This window comes from Colletotrichum higginsianum, chromosome 8, assembly GCF_001672515.1.
Source record: "Colletotrichum higginsianum IMI 349063 chromosome 8, whole genome shotgun sequence".
NCBI classification, from domain to species: domain Eukaryota; kingdom Fungi; phylum Ascomycota; class Sordariomycetes; order Glomerellales; family Glomerellaceae; genus Colletotrichum; species Colletotrichum higginsianum.
This window is the reverse complement of record NC_030960.1, coordinates 260,725-283,584: the sequence shown is the minus strand read 5'-3', so window position 1 is coordinate 283,584 and position 22,860 is coordinate 260,725. Positions and strand designations below refer to the sequence as shown.

General features: G+C 55.6%; 6 protein-coding genes across 6 annotated transcripts; 3 read left to right on the top strand and 3 right to left on the bottom strand.

The window, feature by feature from the left end:
• Positions 1-789: 789 nt before the first annotated feature.
• On the top strand, positions 790-3,320 carry CH63R_11102 (C6 transcription factor; the record flags this gene model as incomplete). Its single annotated transcript, XM_018306076.1, has 6 exons — positions 790-882; positions 966-1,383; positions 1,448-1,860; positions 1,922-2,131; positions 2,205-2,365; positions 2,447-3,320. The coding sequence occupies 6 exons, from the start codon at positions 790-792 to the stop codon at positions 3,318-3,320; spliced, it is 2,169 nt and encodes a 722-aa protein (XP_018152917.1).
• Positions 3,321-3,767: 447 nt separating this feature from the next.
• On the bottom strand, positions 3,768-4,459 carry CH63R_11101 (C6 zinc finger protein; the record flags this gene model as incomplete). Its single annotated transcript, XM_018306075.1, has 3 exons — positions 3,768-3,882; positions 3,978-4,198; positions 4,295-4,459. The coding sequence occupies 3 exons, from the start codon at positions 4,457-4,459 to the stop codon at positions 3,768-3,770; spliced, it is 501 nt and encodes a 166-aa protein (XP_018152916.1).
• A 1,808-nt stretch (positions 4,460-6,267) lies between these two features.
• CH63R_11100 (Nad dependent epimerase) lies at positions 6,268-7,144 on the top strand (the record flags this gene model as incomplete). Its single annotated transcript, XM_018306074.1, has 2 exons — positions 6,268-6,448; positions 6,519-7,144. The coding sequence occupies 2 exons, from the start codon at positions 6,268-6,270 to the stop codon at positions 7,142-7,144; spliced, it is 807 nt and encodes a 268-aa protein (XP_018152915.1).
• A 432-nt stretch (positions 7,145-7,576) lies between these two features.
• CH63R_11099 (Potassium/sodium efflux P-type ATPase) lies at positions 7,577-11,239 on the bottom strand (the record flags this gene model as incomplete). The annotated part of the gene is made up of 3 exons (XM_018306073.1): positions 7,577-8,326; positions 8,384-10,340; positions 10,836-11,239. 3 exons carry the CDS (start codon positions 11,237-11,239, stop codon positions 7,577-7,579), a joined length of 3,111 nt encoding a protein of 1,036 aa, XP_018152914.1.
• Positions 11,240-17,106: 5,867 nt separating this feature from the next.
• Positions 17,107-19,049, bottom strand: CH63R_11098 (Retinal pigment epithelial membrane protein; the record flags this gene model as incomplete). Its single annotated transcript, XM_018306072.1, has 2 exons — positions 17,107-18,925; positions 18,997-19,049. 2 exons carry the CDS (start codon positions 19,047-19,049, stop codon positions 17,107-17,109), a joined length of 1,872 nt encoding a protein of 623 aa, XP_018152913.1.
• A 1,955-nt stretch (positions 19,050-21,004) lies between these two features.
• On the top strand, positions 21,005-21,886 carry CH63R_11097 (Bacteriorhodopsin; the record flags this gene model as incomplete). The annotated part of the gene is made up of 1 exon (XM_018306071.1): positions 21,005-21,886. One exon carries the CDS (start codon positions 21,005-21,007, stop codon positions 21,884-21,886), a length of 882 nt encoding a protein of 293 aa, XP_018152912.1.
• Between the last annotated feature and the right edge of the window lie 974 nt (positions 21,887-22,860).

Sequence of the window (22,860 nt, the reverse complement as noted above, 5' to 3'; positions counted from 1 at the left end):
CTTGACAATGTCGACGGCCCGGCATAGGATGAACCAGCCCGGAATGACGAATCCGCACGGACATCCCCCTTCCGGATGCTATTTTGGGTTGTCGACCGTCCGATCTCCGGGCCAAGACTTGAGGCGGTCTCACTTCCGAAGCCCGAGAGTGCGCTCGCTGATTTCATTCTTGCCCAAGTCTGATTTGCTCCGGAAGCTCAAATAGCAAGGCAAGCTCCGCTGTTGTCTGGCGGTGTGGGACCCTTTATGTGGGTGATGGGTGACCCTTCTGAAATCCCTTCGGGAGCCGCAGAAGTTGCATCCGCTGCGAGCTTGTTGGCACGAGTTGCCAATCAGAGACATTCACTACTGGAATGAAATTAAACCCCGACGATGTCGTGAGGAATGGGAAGGCCTGGAATGATGGCTCCATGATGAATATTGCCCTTCACTGCCAACCATCAACGAGTTGATGTTGATGAAGCAAGAAAATACTCGGCGAGAAAACATTCGAGCCAGTGACGAAGAGGCGCGGAATATGAATTCCTTCCCCGCTCTTTTAGTCAGCAGCTCTCTGTGAGCCCATGTGATTGGCCCCGCATTCACCAACATCTCATTGAGTCTTGCTTGTCAGAAACAATTGGAGGGAGAGGAGACAGAGATAGAGAGAGAGAGTGAGGGCACAGGTTCAGTTCATTTCGTACCTCGTCTTCCCATACAGAACCCCGAAATCCCGCCTACCGAGGACTCCGGGAGAAAGATTATCTCAGCCGTTGTGGATAGACCCTTGCATCTCTTCTCCTTGCCGCCATGCTTCAATCGTCATCGGAGCGGGCCGCAGCCCATCCGAAGCGCAGGTACACGTCCAAAGCATGCGAGGAATGTCGGCGCCGAAGAGCCAAGGTGGGTGGAATATGTTTTCCCTTGCCCCTCCACCGGAAATACTTCCGTCCAAGACAGGTATAGGGTGAGTGAACGAATGCTAGCTAACGCGCCCTGGAACGACCCAGTGTGATGGACAACGACCTGCCTGCACCCGGTGCTCAGAGCGCTCCATCAACTGCCTATACCGGAGTGAGGAGGATGGCCGCAAGCCTGCCTCGAAGTCCTATGTACAGCTGCTGAGGAGCAGGATCGACTTGCTTGAAGCGGTGCTTCAGTCCCGCGCCATCGACATCGAGGCGTCCGTTGCCCAACTCTCCACCACGGGGGCGATGCCCCAACTGCCCTCCATCACCAACCCCTTGGCAGGCGGCAGTGATGCCGGCCTGAGCCCTTCAGCATTCGATGATCTTTGTGCGACGTTTGAGGGAGCTCTTTCTCTAGATGAAGCCGTCAACTATGACCAAGATGGCGAGATGCGATACTTCGGACCTTCGAGTGGCCGCTTGGAGTTCCAAAGCGGTACGCCTGACCTTTTTCCTTCTCCCTTCTTATTTGTAAGAGCCAGCTGTTGACCGCCATGTAGAGTCTACACCTGACAACGAGGATCACGAAAGCAGCCCCGCAACCACCAAGTCTGTAGAGACGAATCGCTTCATCCTGCCGCTGGAAGCCGAGGTCTATCCCGAAGACCTTCAGACCGAGCTGATCGATCTGTTCTTTGAGTATCAGAGCCCCTGGTGTCAGGTAGTCAACGAGAGGCTATTCAGAGAAAGCATGAAGACGCAAGGCCGCTTCTACAGCCCCCTGCTCCTCAACTGCATCCTTGCTCTCGGATCCCGCTACTCCGACAGGATCGACACCCGGTCGGATCCTGCTGATCAGAACACGGCGGGGAAACCGTTCATGCAGAAGGCCGAAGTACTCTTGCACTACGACATGAAGCACCCAACCATCACCACTCTCCAGTCAATGTCCATCCTGGTTGGCGTCTACGTGGTACGTCGTTATGCAACCTGCCGAATCGAACCGGAGAACGCAACATGCTAATGGAAGCAAGTCCTATGGTTGCGATGCAGCAGGATGGCTGCACCAGGGAATGGCAAATCGACTCGCCCTCGACATGGGGCTGAACCTCGATGCCGCATCCTTGGTCGGCACGTGTCACATGTCGCCTGAAGAGATAGAGCTGCGACGGCAGGTGTACTGGTCACTGTATTGTGACGACAAGCTCGCGGCCATCTACACCGGGCGAGTCTGTAGCCTTTTGGTGAGCTCAACTTGCAGAATTCCGTCTTTGAGATGCGGCATGAGCGAGTTTCAATACTGATTCGTTTGCACAGGATGTTCAGGGTGCGGTGAATCTTCCCTCGCCACTCACGCCGGAGCAGATAAGCAGCGGATCCAACGATACGACCGAAATGGAACGATGCAACAAGAAGATCCTCGTGCATCGTGGGCTGATTGGACTCTGCCGTATCTTGGAAAACATTCTGCTTGCTCTGTCAGTAGCTCACGTCCACATGTGTCCTTTTGTCAGTTGACAGGTTTCCCTTGGTAACGAGGCTAACGATCTGCCCCCAAGGTACGCCCCAAAACCACTGTACAAAGGACCGCAGAGGATATCGTTTCTCCAATCCTGCACTCTCGAGCTGAAGACGTGGTTCTACGAGCTCCCAGCCGACCTTCGGATCGACAAGCACAACGACCTGCCGCAGGTCTACACCCTGCACATGGTCTACCACACCTGCTGCATTCTCCTCTTCAAACCGTTCCTCATCAAGCCGAAAGATGCGCCTGTGGTACCCAAGACGGACACTGCCAAACGCGCCGAGGAGTTTTGCATCGAGTCGGCGAAAAGGATATGTCACGCCGGGAAAAAGTACCGCCAGGTTTTTGGGAGCTTCCGCAGGAGCCCGATCTCGGCCACGCACTGCATACTCACCGCGACGCTGGTTCTGATCCAGTACGCGAGTCCCGACCCGGACTTTGCAAACACAGGCAGACCGTGTTGCACCTTGTACATCGAGGCGTGCCTGGAGATCTTGAAGGAGCTGTCCACCTCATGGAAGCCTGCTTGCAGGACGAGAGCCAACCTCATCAAATACCTGTACCAAAAGTACCCAGAGAGGATTCCGAACTCCCTGCTCCATGACGAGCGGAGGAATACGGCAGTGGCACCCGAGAAGGGCGTGGAGATGCTCGCGGCGCAACCGCAGGAAAGCCTCGAGCAGAACCTGTGTCCGCTGATGAACATGGTCGACCAGAACTTTGCGTGGGACGGGGTAGGCGAAGGCTCTCAGGGCTTCGGCGGCGGCGGTTCGGAATCCGCCTTCAATACGCAGTTCGCCCTCGCAGATTCCATCATGAACGGCGGCGGACAGGACGGGACGACTTTCATGGACGATGCCTTTTGGTCAGGGGTGAACTTTGACTTCAATTACGATCCCCAGACGTAGCCATCCATAGCCGCCCAGGGACAACGTCTTGAATGTATCACTGGGAAATCGAACGCTAGCCAAAAGCCTATCCACCAATGTGCCAATTCTTTTCCCATTCCTCCTTGTGAGCGCGAGCGAAGTTTCACATCCGTATAAGCAGCCGGGTGTGATACTCTTCACGGTGTGATCTGCGAGAGAACAACGCCCGGGCCCATTTATGAACAAGTATATACACTAGGGATATTGTAAGGTAAGGATGCTAGATGAATAAACTAGTTCCAAGCCTAGTGAAGAAAAAGAAAAACCAACGCCGTCACTCATAAAACCCACCAAGATTGTCTAATACCGTCTTCGTTGCTGCTCCACGCTCTCAACCACCAGTTCCAATCCCGATCTCATGAAACCAGCTGCTCATCACATCCGCATTGTAGAACCGCCCGTCATTTCTCATCAAGAAATCAATTCTCAGACCTGAGGCTTCGGGTAAGCCGCTCGGGATTCCGTCTCGGGGTTGACGCCGTAATTCTTGAAGTAGCGGTAGTCCTTGATGGAGACGACGGAAGTCTGGAAGGCCAACACGCTACGATTCCCAGCGGCCGTCAGCAAAAGGACATTGGAGAGACGACAAGGCCATCGAATGGCAATTGCGCGAGGTGACGCGGGGGGCGGACTTACATCAGAACCATGACGATGAGCGTCACGACCCAGCTCAGCGCGCAACTGGCCCCCGTGCAGAAGGTTCCGTTGGCGGAGCACAACAAGCCGAACGCGACGAACCAGAAGACGATCTCGATGGTGTTGAGGATGGCGTTGGCCTTCAGAGACGCCCACTTCTTGAAGCGCTGCTTGTGGGTGGTGAGGAGTTGGTAGCCGATGATGATGAGCGACTTGAGACCCTGTGTACACCGTGTTGGTTAGCTCCAGTTCGAAAATCGGCCATTGATCGCGTAGGACTGCACTCCCGAGTGCTTCTCCTCGGCGGACAGACTGACCATGGTCAAAGCCATCATGTTGGCGCGGGTCGTGGGGACCGGCATGGCCATTCGGGCGATGGTGAGGATGATTGCCACCGTCATGAGGACGAGCTGGAGGATGTGGACCTTGGTCCTGTACCTCGTGTCGAAGAACCGACCGTCGAAGAAATCGCGGATGCCCATTTTGGCGATGAAGCCCGGGGATTGTGAAGCGGCTTATCGCAAGCTCGGATACCGATGTTGGGTGGGCGAGAGGGGGGGGGGGGAAGACGGTCGTTGGGCGTTTGGGGACCGGAGATCGTCAAGTCGTCGAAAAGGTTGGATGTTTTTGATGCGATGATTGGATTTCAGATCTGTTTTCATAGTCAAAAGGAGGAGGGAACAGTCTCACTTTATTTGAATCTTCATCAACCGCATTCTTTTTCTTTACACGGATTCACCGTGCATGGCAACCAGCCGTAAAGTGCATATACACGTATTCGACCTATGAGATATACGCGTATAGAATATCTGGACCCTGCATCGCCCCGAAACGAGGCGCCAGACAACGAACCAAGGGCCCCCTCCCCACCACCACCACCCCATATTCACCCAACGCAGCGATTTACAGGTTAGAGTTAAGCGCAGGTTGCATTAGCGCTCATTTATGAGATAGAGGCTTAGATCTCCTCCGCGCGGCATGCATGACCCAAGAACTTGACCCCTAGCAGATGGAGGGACGCGCCCGGGTCCCGCAGCCGACGTGACGGGAATCTTTAGACCTGTGCAGATCTTGGCTGCCGCTATGGGGATCTGGGTCGCTGGTTCTGTACGCGTTTGTAAAGTTCCGGGGCTGACGCAATCTCTCCAGATTCTGGAAATCATGTTCCCCCGCGTATCGGCCACCCTCGTGTTGGAGGAGAACCTGCCAACAATGTGCAACATAATGTTATTATCGATCCAATCGCATCCTCTTGGGTTGACTAGTAATTTCACTCCCACGAAGCGGCCTACAGCAACGCTGAGTCAGCCGTTGGAAGAAACAGGTGATCGCATGTCTTCTCTAATCGGAGGCTGTAACACAGACACCAGAAAATATGACCAGGGGAACTCTTCACTGAACAATGTCGCCACAGGATACTCTTTACGTGCTCTGCAGGGTAGTCAACAACAACACACAGCCTCTAGTCAAAAGCTGAGTCCAACACGCTGAAAGTCGAGGTGATAGCAAGGTGATAGTGCCGTGCCTAACGACACGAAGCAATTCTATTCACCGGGTTCGCGTAGAGCCTTTGACCGAGTTTCGATGGCGTGCAAGAGGATTGACGGACTTGTTTGTCGAACAACCCGCATCGATACTTTGTTTCTACAAGCAGAAGTTGGGGCTTGAGGCCAGAGCAGATGGCGCAAAACGCATCCCAAATTCTCCACAGGCCATGACTATATCCAATAGCTCTAGGCAGTAAGCACCTCAGCCAGTATTGGGTTGTACAGAAGAAAGAGTTGTTCGCGAAGCAGTCAGACGTTTCTCGCTGTGCTTATGAAATATGATGGTTAATCGTACGTGCTCGATTGCCGATGATGCAGTGACAAATGACAACGGACTTTGGTCCGTAATCATGCAACGAAATGTCAAATCCAGCAGAGACTCAAGTGACATGCTCCGTCCGTCATCCGACCATCCCCCCCCCCTTTCCCTTTTTCAGCCCAGTTGAAACTTTGGCAAGCTACAACCCGGGCTATATCGTTCTCTTCCTGGGAATGAAAACCCGCACACTCCCGACGATTACACTCTTAAACCAGTGTTCCGTTTCCCAGGACGCGAACACAAACCCGGGTGGACCCGGCACGATTCCGGAACGGTGGAGAACCCGGCTGCCCGGCTGACCCCCCCGAATCCTTCACTGATCCCGACCCGTTCCGCTCCGGTCCCAGCTTCCTAACGCGGCAGGTCCCGTGACGCCCAAGCACGGGACAACCCGGACATACGGACTTTGTGAAAGTTGCCGTTCATGTTTATTTTCGGTCTTGCTTGGGACCATTATAAAACGGACAACAAAAGGGTTTTCACTCGTGTCAAGAACACTCGCACCATTGAGATCCGGTCGCATACCATCGTCTCTTCTTCACAAGCCACCGCCATGCCCGAAATGAAAGTCCTCGTCCTCGGGCTTCCCCGGACGGGAACCCAATGTACTCCCTCCCCTTCCATCGCAGCCCGTTTCTCAAACCGAACTGACAAAAACACCCCTCCAAACAACAGCTCTCGCCGACGCCCTCGCCCACCTGTCCATTTCCCCAGTCTACCACATGCGGGAGGTCTCCAAGAACGCCCACCAGGACCTCTGGATCTCCGCCATCGCCGACAACCTTCCTGCGTCCGCCCCCGCCGACCCCTGGCCCCGCGATCGGTGGGACACCCTCCTGTCCGCCTTCGCCGCCGTCTCCGACTTCCCCGCCTCCCTGTTCCCGACCGCCCTCGCGGCGGCGTACCCGGACTGCGCCATCATCCACACGACCCGCGACTTCGAGTCGTGGGAGGCGTCGATGCGGGACACCCTCATCCACGCGCACCACCACCATGACCCGGACCGAAGGTCGCCGATGGAGGGCCTGGCCAACGCATACCACGCTGCGTGCTGGGGCGACGACTTTGACAAGAACGGCCGGGCGTATTTCGAGGAGCATCATGACGAGGTGCGCCGTCTCAAGAAGGATGGGAAGAGATTTCTGGAGTTTCGCCCCGGGGACGGGTGGAAGCCACTGTGTGAGTTTCTGGGCGTCGAAGTGCCGAATATCCCATTCCCGAGGAGCGATGATTGGGTTGAATACAAGAAACAGATCAAGAGGGAAAGACAAGAGCAGAAGGACTATGAAGCCACTGTTTGATGAGTTTCTCGCAGTCCTCATAGCAAGCACGTTAACATAGGGCCGTGGGAGAACCTCTGAAATTTGTGGGTTGAGCTTAGCGAAGCAAGCTCTTTTTCATTGTCAGGCATGACTGGAGTAAGTGCTCGACAGCCTTGGCCAGCTACTTAAATAATTCTGAAAGAGTGTGATGAATGACAATAACACCAAAGCCCGAGAGCCTGTCAGACTAATGTTGAATAGCCTCATCCCGCCTGACTGATTGAATCCCATTCGCCGATGTTGGATCACGTAAAAGTTTCAATGAGTAATCCCAAGTAATTGATACCAAAGCGCCACTGAGAAAACACGCCTCATAATCCCCAGCCTCTTTTTTTATTGCCTCGAATCAGCACAGAAAAGCGTCTACTTTGCAGCAGGACCATCTCTAGCAGTCTGAAGTGCACGACTAGATTAGACCTGTTGATCCGGAATGCGCGCATTCAAGCCGAGGCCCAGATGGCGCTTCACGGCCTTCCAGGATTCAATGAGCGCAATGTAGACAACCAGGCAGGCAATGACGATACCCCACTCCCAGGTAATCATGTCGTGCTTGAACACGGCACGGTTGACAACGGGAAGATAGATGACGGGGAAAGTCATGACGAAGCCGCCAGCGACAGCCCAGAAGAGGAAGCGGTTCTTGGAGATGGTCTTGAACACGGCGGTGGGGCCGGTCCACAACTCGGGGTTCATGTTGAACAGACTGCGCTGGAAGTGCTTGACCTCCCAGGCAGTAACCAAGAGCAGGAAGCTCAAGGTGGCGTAGACGGTAGAGCGAGCCCTGAAGACGACGCCGCAGGTGTCGTTCCAACCGTCGTTGCAGAAGCTGCCGAGATCGCCAGCGCCAGGACCGTACGCGACGGACGTGAACGCGGCCAGACACAGCGAGCCCATGAAGAAACCGTAAATCATCTTGTCGCGAATCAGATCAAATGTGAAGACGCCGATGCGAAGGCTGTGGGGTGCACGCAAGAGGATGTCGGGTTGTGCCTCCTCGAGACCCAGACCAATAGCCAGGAACGACGAGGTGATGAGGTTGACCCAGAGAATCTCCAGGGGAGACAGAGGGAAAATCGATGTGCCGCTTCTGTCCTTGAAGGAGAGACCGATGAGGAGAAGGATGACCTGGGAGATGTTGGAAATGAGGAGATGGAGCAGGAACTGAGCCATGGTTAGCTTCGGTCGTCAAAGAAAACGGTAGCAGGCGACGCGACATACCTTCTGAATGTTGTCAAACAAACGACGACCCTCCTTGATGGCGGTGACGATGGAAGAAAAGTTGTCATCGGTGAGGACCATGTCCGCTGCCTCCTTAGAAACGTCACTGCCCCTCTTGCCCATGGCAATACCAACATCGGCCTTTTTGAGGGCAGGAGAGTCGTTGACACCGTCACCGGTCATGATGCAGTAGGCCTGGCGACGGTGCATGGCCTCGAGCATCCTGACCTTGGTCATGGGACTGCATCGAGCAATGACAAGTGGAAGTGCCTCAAGAGCGTCGACCTCATCGTCCGACATGGCGTCGAAAACACCAGCAGCCATAACAGCGGTGGGCTGCTCGCCGCCGCGGAGGATACCAACCTCGTGGGCGATGGCAGTGGCAGTCTTGATGTGATCACCGGTAACCATGTGGACGGAAATTCCAGCAGTGTTGCACTGCTTGACGGCGCCGAGCGTCTCGACACGGGGAGGGTCGTACAAGCCGGCAAGGCCGAGGAAACGGAGCTTGGTCTCCGCCTCGGTTCTCTCGCTGGCATTGTCCGTGTCCTCGAGGAATCTTTGGGCGACGCAAAGGACTCGGAGACCCTCGGAGGCGAGCTCGTCGGCCTTGGCGGCGATTCTTGCCTTTGTTTCTTCGGATTCGGCCAGGCGCAGAATCATGACCTCAACAGCGCCCTTGGTGAAGACTTGACGGGGTGCTCCAGGGAACTCGTAGACGACACTCATGAGCTTGCAAGACGAATCAAAGGGGAACTCGTACAACATCTTTGTCTTTTCAGACGAGATGAGGTCGTTCTTTCCCTTTCCGTAGCGCATGGCGAAGACCTGGAGGGCGATTTCGGTGGGCTCGCCGATGGCGGACCACGCGACGGGGACCTCGGTGGCGGTTGTCATCGACTCGGTGTCGGTGGACGTCTTACCATCGGTAACAGACGAGTTGTTGCAGAGAGCAATGGCCTTGAGGAAGGCGCCGAAAGAAGAGGAGTGGATAGTGTCGTCGGTCTTCTCTGCCGTCGGAGTCGACGCTCCACTAGAGGCCGAGCTCGATGCGGCGGAACCGGGCCAACGCACTTTGCCGCTGGTAGGGTCGTACGGGTCGGTTGTACCCTCGATGATGGCAGTCGTATCTTCAGCCAGCCAGACCTTTCGGGTAATCATGCGTCCCTGAGTAAGGGTGCCAGTCTTGTCGGAGCAAATGTTGGTGACACCACCAACAGCTTCGAGGGAAGACAGCTTGCGAACAATGACGTTACCAGACGCCATCGCTTTGGTGCCGACGGCCATGGTAATGGTCAGGACGGCGATAAGGGACTCAGGAATGACGGCAACACCGACGCAGATACCGTAGATGAGAACCTGGTCATCAATGTCGAACTTGCTGACAGAGAAGACGATAATGGCAAGTAGAATGGCCAGGCCGAACAGCAGGAGGGCAAACTTGCTAAGCTTGACCTGAAGGGGGGTGCCCTCGAGACCCAGGATGCTCTTGAAGGCAGCCTTGACGCGCATGAGAGCGCGGACGGGAAGAGATGCGTTCTCGTCGCGCTTGCGGGTGGTGCGGAGCATCATGGCGATCTTGCCGACCTCGGTCTCCATGCCGGTGGTGGTGACAATACCGCGAGCGCGTCCTCGAGTAACAGTGGTAGCGGAGTAAACCATGTTGATGCGATCCCCGAGGGGGATGTCGTCTTCGTCGAAGATGGCTTCGGGGTGCTTGCTGATGGGCAGCGACTCGCCGGTAAGGAGGGCCTCGTCGATGGAGAGGTTAATTCCCTCGAGGAGACGGAGGTCGGCCGGGACAACATCTCCAACGGCGATCATAACAAGATCACCCTTGACGAGGGTCTGGGCCTGGACGGTCTCCGCGATTCCGTCGCGGATGACCTTGCATGTCGGGGCGGACAGCGCGTACAGAGACTGGATGGTCTGTTCGGCATTGTAGTCCTGGATAAAGCTGTGACGAAGTCAGCCTGGGAGTTCTGATGGTTTGTCCATGGCGACAACGGGGCGGAGAGAATAATATGTTGGTGGATGATGAGAAGGGATACAGATGGTGACAAGGGGGGTGTGGGTGCTCGAGGATGTGCGCGCCACGCAGCTTAGATCCTTGCATACGTCCAAGCCTCTCTGGATGCTGGTGCCACGAGGACGGTCAACAGTCACCCAACGCAGTGGCAGTCGCAGTGGCAGTCGCAGTGGCCAAACACAACCACCCCTCCCATCCCCACACATGGGGAGACAAAGAGACAGAGCACCTGCTGACCAACCACCCACGGCAGCGGCTCTGCCAACAAAGAAGCGCGTCGCCAGAGGATAGAGAGCAGGGTTTGCAGGCGTTGGCAGAAGCGAGTGGGAAATCGAGGCAAGACACGGGAGCATGTATTTTGCATTGCAAGGCATAAGACGGGAAACCAAATGCAGCAGAGGGAGGAGGGAAGAAAAAACTCACCCCACGACGATGTTGAGAAGGATGACGGCGGTGATGACACCTCCTTCAATGTAATCTTGGATGGCAAAGGACAGGATCATGACGATCACGAGGACGAGCGTCAGACTGTTGGAGATCTGTCTCATGACAATCTCCCAAATCGACAGGCCCTTCGCACCCTCGATACGATTAGGCCCGTCCCGTTCAAGACGGGCAGAGGCTTCGGCCTTGGAGAGGCCATTTTCAAGGTTGGTCTGCCAGAGAAGGCCTAGGTCCGTGACGGGGACGGTGTGGGCAGGCCGCTGAGGGACGGGGTTGGGAATGGGCGGGGGCCGCGGTATAGACGGCGGTTCGTCCTGCTCGGGGTTGACTTCCGCGGCAGCTGTGTTGTGTTCACCATGCCTGACGGCTGCGGGTTCTCCCATCGGATATCGGTAGGTTACTGCTAGAATGCGCTCGGGGTCTGGAGGGGGTGTTGGTGCTTTTGGTAAAGCCCAGCTGAGTGTCGTTTTTTTGTTGATAAGGTGGTTTAGGGGGGGAAGGTGAGAGAACGGGCAAGCTAAGAGCTTGGGGTGATCGGGGTGGTGATAAAGAAAGAAAAGAAGAGAGAGGGAAGGATGCTTGGTGTGGTAGGACGATGGCGTTAAGTTATACTTTTGGCGCGTGGAATGGATGCCAAGGGAGGGGAGGGGAGGGGAGGGGGGAGGAGTGTCTGTCCTACACGCGAGTGTCCTTCGAATACACTAGGCCAGACGGACAGACAGACAGACAGACCACCAGCAGGATAGGATACAGACAGGGAGGGACGCGGGCGCGGGCGCGGGTACGGGTGCGGTGGTGCGAAAGTAGCTCCGACCGAACGGGATTTGGAGTGGATGGACCGAAGAAGTGAGGACCGAAGCGTATCCGTTGGGCGATTGCCTGTCTTGGCGCAGTTCTCCGTACCGGGCTGGGGCCGCGACTGTTAGTGAGGGAACGATGGGTACGGGATAGAGAATAAGTGGATGATGGGATGGGATGGGTTGGGATGGGTGTACAGATACACTAGGTTCTCGTACTTGCATGCTGGGTTGAGATGTATCATGTGGTGATTTGATGTGATGAATGGCGGGGGACCCATCCGGGAGGTACCCCTGTATCTCTCTGCTGTCGGCGTAACCAATTGGGACTCTGTCAGCAGAGTCAGTAACCAGTCGCATACACATACACACACACAGAGAGAGAGAGAGAGAGAGTGGGAGAGAAACAGAGAAGGCGGTGCACCAGTGGGCGGGAAGCTTGGCAAGCAGCAGGGGAGGGCGGGCTTGATTGCCTCAAGATTTGGATCCCATCTGGGCGTGCTATTCTTGCTTGGTCTTTGGAGGTGCTCCCACCTGTCGACGTCCGGATTGCCACTGGTGTCTTCCTGCTGTGCTCTGCGCTGCGCTGCTTGACAAGCGGGAAACCGGCAAAGGCGCGCGGGGAGGGGAATGGCCGAGTATACCTACCGAAGAACCGTAAAGATCAGGTAAGGTAGGTAGGTACGTAGGTACTGACTGCAAGTACCTATTCGCAGGAAAGGGCAGGTGAAAGAGATACCTCCCTCTCCTTCCTGGCGCTGGCGACGCGAATGGGATTCGGTGGCGTAGCACAAGACAGGTGGCAGAAGGCACACAACAGGTGACGGACGGTGGCAAGCCGCGTCCACCAGAAGCAATCTGGAACCGGCCTCAGCGGTCGCGTGCTCAAGGGGGGACACTGGGGAAACACGTCTGTAAAGTCACTGAGAAGGACCGAAAACCACTGTTTTGCTGCTGCGGACTGCGTACGGATACACTCCGCGACTCTCCAACGAACCGGGACGAAACCGTGACGCATCGCTGTTACAGTGGCCGTGGCAATCGCTAATGCAACAGCTGTATTCGTAAGGGAGGCGACGGATTAGAAGACAGTGTTCGTACACGCCTAGCGGCGCAGACGACCACATCCACGCAGTACGTACTCCGGCGGCCGGGGTGGAGATGCAGACCAGCGGCGCCGCCAAGCACCACCGATGTCCGCCGAGAGCGGGCTGGTCGTCGTCATCAGGCAAGGAGGGAGCCCGCCATCCAATCATGGGACCGTGAAACGGCTGGGGTCGAGATTCTTCTGGCCAGCTGATAGGATGCGGCCACGGTGGCTGTGCAAACGCTTCGTCCAAACCGTCGAGCTGCCAGTTCGGTCCCTGGGTAGGCAGGTGGGGGGGTGTAAAGTCATGAAGAGGGCATCGAGGTGCTGCAAGCAACACCTTGTTGTTTTCCCTCCCTATGTGTTGCCATGTATCGGTATACAGGTACTACATGCTGCCTCAACTTGTGTCCATCACGCATCATTCTGGGCATTTCTTGTTTTCATAGGTAAGTGAGGAAGGTACTTGCTGATACGATGATATACCAGATTGATCCCCCAAGCACGCATTGATCTGATTGGCCGCCTGGTACGCGGCTCTTGGCGTGGTGCGCTAGCCTATCGCTGCCCTGCCTGCCACTTTCGGGGGAATTCCGTTCCAGAAGAAAGAAGGAAGCAACGATGGGAGGGAAGGTGCACCCCATTCCTTGATAGCGCTTTCCACCTCAGTGCGGTTAACTTGAAAGACCTGGCTGGCCCTGGCGAGAGAGCCAAGCACATAACCGCTTGTCTGCGGGATTCCTTCTCCAGCAATTACCTGACGCTATCTTAGGTAGGGAGGTAGTTTATGTACTCTCTCCCCTCCTCGAAGACTGTTCTGTGACCCGTGTATCCGTACACTTTTCCTTGTTGAGCCCCTACTCGAAGCGGTACATCAGATGACATTCATATCCCCCCTCCCCCACATCCCAGCCCAGAAAGCAATGGCCAAGGAGAGGGACGAGAGAGAGACCACAGACAGGCCCTTGCGGATCTTGCGGACCCTGCGCAGTGCGCCAACCGACAAGCTTACCTTCCCCTCTCACCTTCTGTCGTCTACTGGGTAGGTACCTATAGACGTGGACCGTCTCCTCTGATGGACGGGGACAGGCACACACCGACGTCGACATCATACCAAGACCTGTCTCGTGCCTTGGTTTTCGACCGTCCATCATCGGCAACCGCCTCACCTCGCCTCGCTTCGCCTTGATTTCATTCCGGTTGCTTGCGGTCCGACAAAGCTGCCTTAATAACTGATCATCGTCGGTCATCTATCCATCTCCTCTCCGCCGCCAACAACTTGCAGAAACGCAAACCCAGATGCTTTCTGCAAACCAGAATCCAGTCCCAACATGGAGGCATCACATTGGCTGGGGAGATTGGATGGGATGCCTACCACCCGGATGATGCCTCACGTCCAAAGGGATTGAACAACCTAAACTTTCGGTCCTCCTCGTCACCCCTGGTGGCCAATGGCGCAATCTCGCACCCACTCTCGCCCTCCCAGAATGGTAGGTGAGCACGGCGCATCCCTCCCGACAAAACCACGCTGGCATGATGGATCGCTGACTGCTAACTGTTGACTGATTCTTCTCCTCTGTATCCGAGCATACGATGTACTTAGGTGTTATACAGAGGTACATTATACAGATACTCCTCTCTCATGTTTCCCTGAGTCTAGGCGGGGAAACCTGGTTTGCGACATCTCAGCGCTGCCATGCTCCACATTGATACACAGTCGCCATCGTCCCGCCGCCGTTGTTTCCATTCCCCCCCATCAGACCCAAGCGGCAGTCTTGGCCTTGGTCAGGTTGGACGCAATATCAAACGGAAAAAGTCGCGTACCAGCGTCCCAGGAATGCACCGCGGGCACATGACACGATGCCCTTTTTTACGAAATCGATCCCTCTCGTCGAATCGCATTGCGCAACATGGCCAAGACCACATTAGCTGTGGGCTTCCACAGGCATCATCGAAGCTGCTTTTCCGTTTAGTGACATCCGCTCGGCAACCTCAAGATACACTGAAACCGGTGGAGCACAAGTAGCCTGGGGATCATCACCGGTGTTTTTTTTTGTTTTGTTTTTTGGTCGTGTACCTGTGCGACCTCGAGAGTGACCGCTTTGCCTACCTAGGTACACGTGTACGAAAGTATCTCAGTGCCTCCGACACCTTGCTCAGGCAACGTGACTTTTGTCGACCAGCGAGAGAGACCCGAAGCAGCATCAAACAGGGCTCTCCTGTGATATCTGCCGCTCTTGATCCACCCTCCCTTCGCATCGACTTACCCTGCAGGAATCTTCCCCTCCCCTCTATCCTGCATGGCCAAGACCGACAGGACGAAACCCAAGACACAGAAACATCAGCGGCATGGTCTCCTCTCGGTTGGAACCAGTTCCTGAAAAACATCGTCGCCCAATTCAGGCTCGTGAGCCAAATCCAGTCATCTCGAGTCTTGAGAGACGTCGTCGTTTATCGTGTTGCAAGAATAGCATCAAGTCGTGATGAATGGGAGTGTATTGCCATCCTCTGACACCCACTGACAGGCCACTGAGACCAGACATACACTGGCGGATTCGGTCGCCCGGCAATTGCTGCCACGTATCGAAAATCCGCACCACGTGCAGCAGCCCCGTTTGGCATTTGCTAAGCTTAATTGCCCCAAAGTTTTGCGCCAACCGACGGCCCCATCCACGGAGCTTAGATCTGTCTGCCGCGATATGACAAGTGTGGGGGTGCCCCATGTCGCCAACCTTTTGCCAACCCTCCCCGCCTCCAACGAGAATGGCCGAGAATGGAAACAGGACAAGAGTCGAGAGGTTGGAAGAGACGTACAGGTAGGGACACTTCAGGATGCTGCACGAACACGAACCATGGGCCCATGGGAATGCCGGGGAACCTGGGGCAAGAAGAGGAGAAATGGATATCGTCGGTCAGAACGCGGGGATGAGGAGAAGTGCCATTTTGTGTTCCGTGGCCCGGGCCACCACGCGCTTCCGATCCATCACACACACACAATGGCCTGAGATGGGGTCCAGGGCCTAGGCACACACACACATACACACACACTTTCAATCTTTCACGGTCTCGGAGGCCAAAAGATGACATCTGGACGCCGAAACCTCCCCATCCCTCCTTTCGCTGATAGTCGCCGCCGTCCAGCACTGCCCTGTGGGGTCGTTTCTCTCGGCGCCCTCGAAATGTCTGGGCAATCACCATGTCGCAACCAGCCGTCGGAAGAAGTCGTAACGAATGTCGTCCGGCGGCTATGACAACGGACGTCGTTGGGATTGACGATTTTCCGCCCGTGAGCCTCAACGTCTTATTGATGAGGGGAGGAAGGGGGGTTTGCAGCACAAGCCGCTGCGGGAGGAGAAGGGAGGGAGGGAGGGTGTGGGTTCCGGGGTTCTGGGCGACAAAGCGTGCCCAGTTGCGCTGCCCACCCGCAAGCCGAAGCCGAAGCGGTGAGGGGCGTGGACCATGGTCCAGCATTCAATGGGCTGACTGGACCCTCCCTCCCCTTGGTTCGCTGCGGGCACAGCATTTTAGCGAGGGCGGGAGGAGGCCGATGGGTAAGGCGACATGACATGCCGCCCGCCCGACTGAGAATATCCCGGAGAACAGCCGCCGGCCGGTCTGCCATCGAATCGGCGGGTTGTCGACGATGGTGAGCACGACAAGCCGGCCACATTCATTTTTATTTCCCTTTCGTAGACGCAACCGCCTCCCTCCGCGCTCTGGTGGCGACCGACTTTGGTGCCAAGACGGCGTGTCATGTCGTATCGTCCGAACACCTCGAGCTCGCATCGCTTCGTCACGACTAACTTACTCAAGACGAACCATGGAACAACGCTTGTGGCATCGGATTGCTGGGCTTGCCGCCGCTGATAGAATAGACACGTCACATTTCCGCCTCCCGCCAGTCGTTTCCATGGTGCGAGCTAGCTCTGTCGACCCTGACGAGCCGTTATATTGGCCAGCTGTTAGTAGTCCCTCGGAGCGGAGATGCATCACAGGCCCGAGGACCGAGCAAGCCCCTCGGCCTCCGTTTCCAGCCAAACAGGATGGGGTCGCCGAAACATCATGTTTCTCCTACTTGGGTCTCACGAAACGAAGTTGGATTCCTGACATGGGCGTCAGATTAGGCCTTCCTCAGGCTTCCTTGGCTTCGATTCGCAGTAGGAATTCAAGGCCTACGAACCCGGCCAGACCCGAACTACATTCAGCGCCAACAGCAGTAGGCAAAATAACGACAGTAACTATTCTTATTTCCCGACTGAACAGACTATGGTATCATGATTATGTTCCGAAAGACGAAAACCAACTCTCCAGGTTGCCCTCAAACAATGTCTGGCTGATATGTATGCCTACATGTTGCACATTAACATTACCGCTGCATGCTTCTCACCCTTTCGAATGGCTTTTGTTCCCGAATCTCATTTTCGCCGAACCAGGTGCCGTGCAGACCGTATGGTACCCTCTGGGGCAGTTTCACCCGTGCGACGATTTCCTTCATATTCGTTGCATCGATTATCCACAGCTCACTCGCGGCATCTCGGGGGCATTCGCCTCTCTCGTCAAGCTGGGCCTCATTGAACGCATACGTCAACAACCACCCATCGTCCTCAGACCGATGCTCTGCGCGAGGTACGAAACGTGGCTCTTGGGCATACCATCCATCGGGCATTCGGAAGAGCTTGATTGGGTCTTCCGGGTCTTTGCTGTCCCGAACCTGGGCAATACTCCGCGTGTCGACACATCCTTTGACGGGTTGCGGGGGGTTGGCCAAGCCTCGTGCGACAAGCGTTCGGATGTCGAACTTGGCCAGGTGATCAATCTTTGCCGCTTTCCCAAGGGCAACAGTGTAAGACGCCTCGCCTGTCGAACATCCGTAGACGTACCGCGCTTCCTGCATCGAGTATGCCGGCGCAACGGATGGGAACTCGAGTGAAATCGCCGACAGAGCCCACTGGTGTCTGATGTTATATTGAACACCGGGAATGTCCGACAGTGGAAAGTTGTAATAGTACAGTCGACATTGCTCCTCTTCGGCGTATTCGGGAGGTACAGGCTTCACCTCAGGCGTCGGTAGGTTGCCGGCGCTGAACACCATGGCTGCCGATGTTAGGCGACACGCAACGAGGTTCACTGAGACACGAGTGCCGTTGGTTTCGGCGTGTGGATTCGGTGTGTCCCAACAGTTGGCTGTGTGGAAGATGGTGCACGGGTTTGTCTCGAACCATTGAACGGCTTGCGGTTTGTAACGTGGGAAAACTCCGAAGCGCGACTTGCCGGCCGAGTTGTACGATAAACTGGGAACCCCGCGGAGCAGGTTCATCGTATCCAGGGAGAGCGGCAGGTCCATGATGACGGTGTGGTGCCTCGACACCCCAAAATCATGCATCATCTTCGGCGATTCGACTCCCGGAACAGGGGCATCGAAGAGGGGCTGGCGACCGATTGTCGACTTTGATGTCGGCGGCACCACGGAGCAGCGAACGAAAGGCTTGACAAAGGTTGCGTGGAATGTGATAAGCTCCTTCGTCACCGGGTCGACTCTGGGGTGGGCGGTAGTCCACTCCCTCATGAAGGACTTGACGCCTGTGCCACCAAAGCCACTCTCGTCGCTCTGTACCGGCTCGTTCTCAGCCGTTCTCCCGTTGAACCAGCCGATGGTCTCCAAGCTCGGCAGTACGAATCTCAATGGCGGGCCGCTTTCGCATGTCGCGAGCGCGCGTCCGTTGTGGAACAGAACGCTAGTGTTTGCGACGCTGATCTTCTTGATCGGACGACCAAACCCTGGGAGGCGGGAGATCATGACCAGAAGAACAGTGCGAAAGACCTCGAACATGATGCGAATCATACTGACGGCGGGGTTTACGAGCGTCGCGATGCTTGGCACCACAGGTCGGCGCAGGTACTTGTTACTTTTCGCATGGCAGTAGACGTCGGTCAGAAGGTACTGATTCACGAATTCTGGCTGGATATCGGTCTTCTTCTCGCCCACGCAGCGGAACAAAACACCGCTCAGCATGCCATCGCCGTCGAACCAATGTGCCGCTCGACTCTGGTCGTCGTTCGTCACGGGATTGCCGCCGTTGCGGACGTACTGTCCTCCGGCGAGATCGGGGGGTATCGTGCCCTCGTATGAGCATGGCGTCAAGGGTAGACACGACTTGATTGGCGCGAAGTTGCCAGACAAATAACTTTCGAAAGGCACATGATAAGTTAGTACTCATTAATAATGGAGAGTTATAGGGAAACGACAAAAACATACGGATGGCGAGTCTCGGCGGCCACAGCCTCTTCTTCAGGAGGGGTGACAACCATTTCTGCTGTTTGTGTGTAACGATGCCCGAGTCCGCGATAAGTTTGCCTCGCTACATAGTGCTCTCATCCATCATAACCAGAGGGCAGGAGCTTCAACCTTTTCCAAGATAAGGGAGGAACGTCAATGACTACCGACTTTGCCTAGTTGATACTACGGGGCATCTGCGACGTGACTATGCTGGAACCTGCCGCCGGAAGACAGGGTACGTGCCCCATCTGAGTAGTATTTTCTGGCTCATGGTTTGGTCAAGGTGATTTCACATATGCGTAGGCGACTTGGGCACATCTCGCCACGACACCAAAGTAACCGACGGATGTCCAGTACCGGTGTTGAGTGAGTGACGACATGGGACGAAGCAACGCTCGGAGGTTCGGGGTTAACCAGCCAGTCAACATCTTTCTCGCATCGACGCAGTTGAATTGGGACGTCCATGAGAGGGGAAATGTTGGAAAGCATGTCTTGCCCAGGCCCAAGGCCACTGCGATGGAGATGGCCATCTGAAATCCGATGGCAAGGATGGGCCGCAACACTTTGAACAACTCTCCCCGCTTCGAGGACGGAAGCTTTCAGGCGCGTAGGTTCGGCTGAAGGAGATGGACGCTAATATTGGCGTGAACCGTGACCGTGCTGCTCAGTATGTGGTCACCAGACCCGTTTTGAAGCAAGGGTGGGAATCATGGTTGCAAATTGCGAGACACAGATCGGGCCCATGGCTTGGCGATCAACGAGCGTTGCTCTTTTTTTGTTGCGTCTGCAATAACTTCTAAAGAGGCACGCTAAGACGTTTCTTGCCGGCCGTTTGGGCGTTGGATCGACAAAAAAAAAAAAGGACGGTTTGTATCGACTTGCCGATGGTGTTGCCAAGTTTTGTTCTGGGTTTGCACTGCAGACATCAACTGCCTCATCAATTACTTGCCGGTGCTAGGCCCGGTAATGTGGGGCCGGGAATACCAAACCACCCGGCGGCATCCGCTGCAAAAGAGCCGGGGTGAAAGTGGTGACTTCATCGATACGAAGTCGTCCGTCGACTCCTAACCGCCAGAAGCAACGTTATCATTGTATCATCCCGCTTCGACAGTGACCGACGGGAACAAGAACCAAGGTGGTGTCGTTTTCGCTTTTGCCGCCCAAGTTTCCATACACACCTGCGCCGCGGTTGGATGTCTTTCTCCACTTGGCACCTCTACAGACGGGGCGAGAGGTCTAGATTAACTCTCGTCGTCATGGATTCATAACGGAGCCGCCCATCTCATTCGCACGACCCCGCTTCCAGGGTGAGGCGGGCCAGGAAGTTTTCCTTGGGGGCGCTGCGATGTGATTCCAACGTCTCGTTAACGCACGCCGGGCGATCGACAGGGAACGCGCCGCCAGCTAAGCTTTTGGCTACAGGTTGTTAGTGCCTGCCTTGGCTGGTGTTTGGCCTACATCGTAGTCTCAGGCGAGAGGGTGTCAGCGGTTTGGCTTCGGTCCTAGACCAAGCCAACTTGTTCCGAACGAAAAAAGCTGTTGCCGATTCCCTCGCCCCCTTCGCCTTTTCGTCGTCGGCCCCTCTTTCGTCTGTTGACGGGGGCACACGGTTGGTCGTGGTTTCGAATCTAAACGTCATCCGGAGTTCATGACCATCTCAAATGCCAATTTTTTCTCTTCCCTCCCAAGTTCCGTGGAGTCATGCATTGGGGCAAGATGCGGATCACCCGGCAGGGGCCTTTGGAATCGCGTTGGCCTAGGCCCTGACCTGAGCCCGGTCGAAAGACGAGAGTTGGGATATATTGCAAGTATCAGGGCTCCCCAACTCATTCCTTCCCCCCCCGATCCCTTTGGAGTTACACACAGTAGTCACGGTCAGCCATCCAGGATCGGAATATCCCATCGCTGTCCCCGACACTCAACCTTTGTTCGAGCTTCCACCAGCTTCGAAACACTTGACCGAGCTGCGTACAAGAACACCTTCAGAATGTCCGGCAATCAAGCTCTCAACACCAACGCCCAAGTCGGCCAGCAGGCCGACCTGGGCATCTCGACGCGCGCCTCGGACTGGTACTTTGCCGTCTGCGCCATCATGGCCATCTCGACTCTCGTTTTCCTGGGCATGGCCTTCGGCAAGCGCGAGTCGCACCGTCTCTTCCACTACATCACGGCCTCCATCACCTTCGTCGCTTGCATAGCCTACTTCTCCATGGGCGCCGGCCTCGGCCGCGTGCCTATCCAGGTCGAGTTCCCGCGCCGTAACGACATTCTCGGTCCCGGCGGCGCCGGCACCCGTGAGATCTTCTACGTGCGGTATATCGACTGGTTCATCACGACACCGCTTCTGCTACTCGACCTGCTCCTGACCGCCGGCGTGCCCTGGCCCACAGTCCTTGTCACTCTGCTCGCGGACGAGATCATGATCGTCACCGGTCTGGTCGGCGCCCTCACGAGCACGAGCTACAAGTGGGGCTACTGGGTGTTCGGCATGTTCGCCTTCTTGTACGTCGTCTACGCGCTTGTCATCGACGGCCGGCGGCATGCGGCGGCGCTGGGCGGGAATGTCAGCACCACGTACCGCAACTGCGGCGTGCTGACTATCTTCCTCTGGTTCCTGTACCCGATCGCCTGGGGCGTCAGCGAGGGAGGCAACATCATTCACCCGGACTCGGAGGCCGTCTTCTATGGCATCCTGGACGTCCTTGCCAAGCCCCTGTTCGGCTTTCTCTTGCTTTGGGGACATCGCAACATCGACCTGGCCGCTCTTGGCCTACACATCCGCGAGCCGGGTCAGCCCAAGTTACGTCCCGGACAGCATGAGGGCGAGCACGGCCACGTTGGCGGTGCCGGGCCTAGCAACGGGCTCTAGAGCCGAGTATAATCTGACGCTCTCGTGTTTCGATGCGATGGTATGTTGGTGGAGGCTTTTGAACATTTTCAATGATCGGTCTGTTGCAGGCATGATTTGGATGTTTTAAAAAGAAAAAAAATCTCTTGTACACAATCTTCCCATGTTTTGAGGGTGGTTGTGAGTGGATGGGGGGTACTGCGTAGCATTTTCGTTGGAAATGTTGGCGTTTCATGTAATTTAGTGTTCTCTGGCCTAATCACGGAGTGGAACCAGATTTGTCGGATGAGAACAAGTGGTTATTATACCCTGGAGGGAGATATTGATTGTTTTATAGTAATTTTCATGTCTAAAACAAATAGCCAATGTATTTTCACTTCGCTATATGTGAACCTGCAATTCCATAATCGATGTGTAACGGGTTATGGTGTTGACCCTTTGTGGATGTATCGAAGGCTTGTACGCATCCTCTTCACGTATCTACAAGCCGAGTTCTCTACCCCTAGGTCAGCCCAAGTGCAGCTGGAGAGGTTGGAGCGTCGGTAAGCGTTTCTGGATTTACTTACTTCAGAGGGCTCATGTGTCCCCCTTGAGAGCGGGGATCTCACGAATTAAGAAAGCTTTGCTGGCCAGTTTGAAGAGTAGGGAATTGTTGGTGTAAGCGCCGGTGCTATCTAGATGCCGTTTGCCATGCCGTCGTATCCGACATGATACGGCTTCGCTAATACTCGAAGCCATTCCCCTGGATTGGAGTCCAAACTTGATGTTCATGTTTCCATCTTTACTGATACAAGAGCATCCTTGCGTACTCCCGCGACCCGAACCCCTTCAAACCACAGCCAGGCGGCAGTAAAATGCGAGACGTTCCCAAGCAAGCATGGTTGCGTGCCTTCGGCCAACTCTGGATTCTCACTGGGAAGCCCTCCTACGTCAGTGAAGTCCACCTTGATGGATGAAGAGAAGATCGCCTCGCGGCGTTATCACGGCTCTACAGC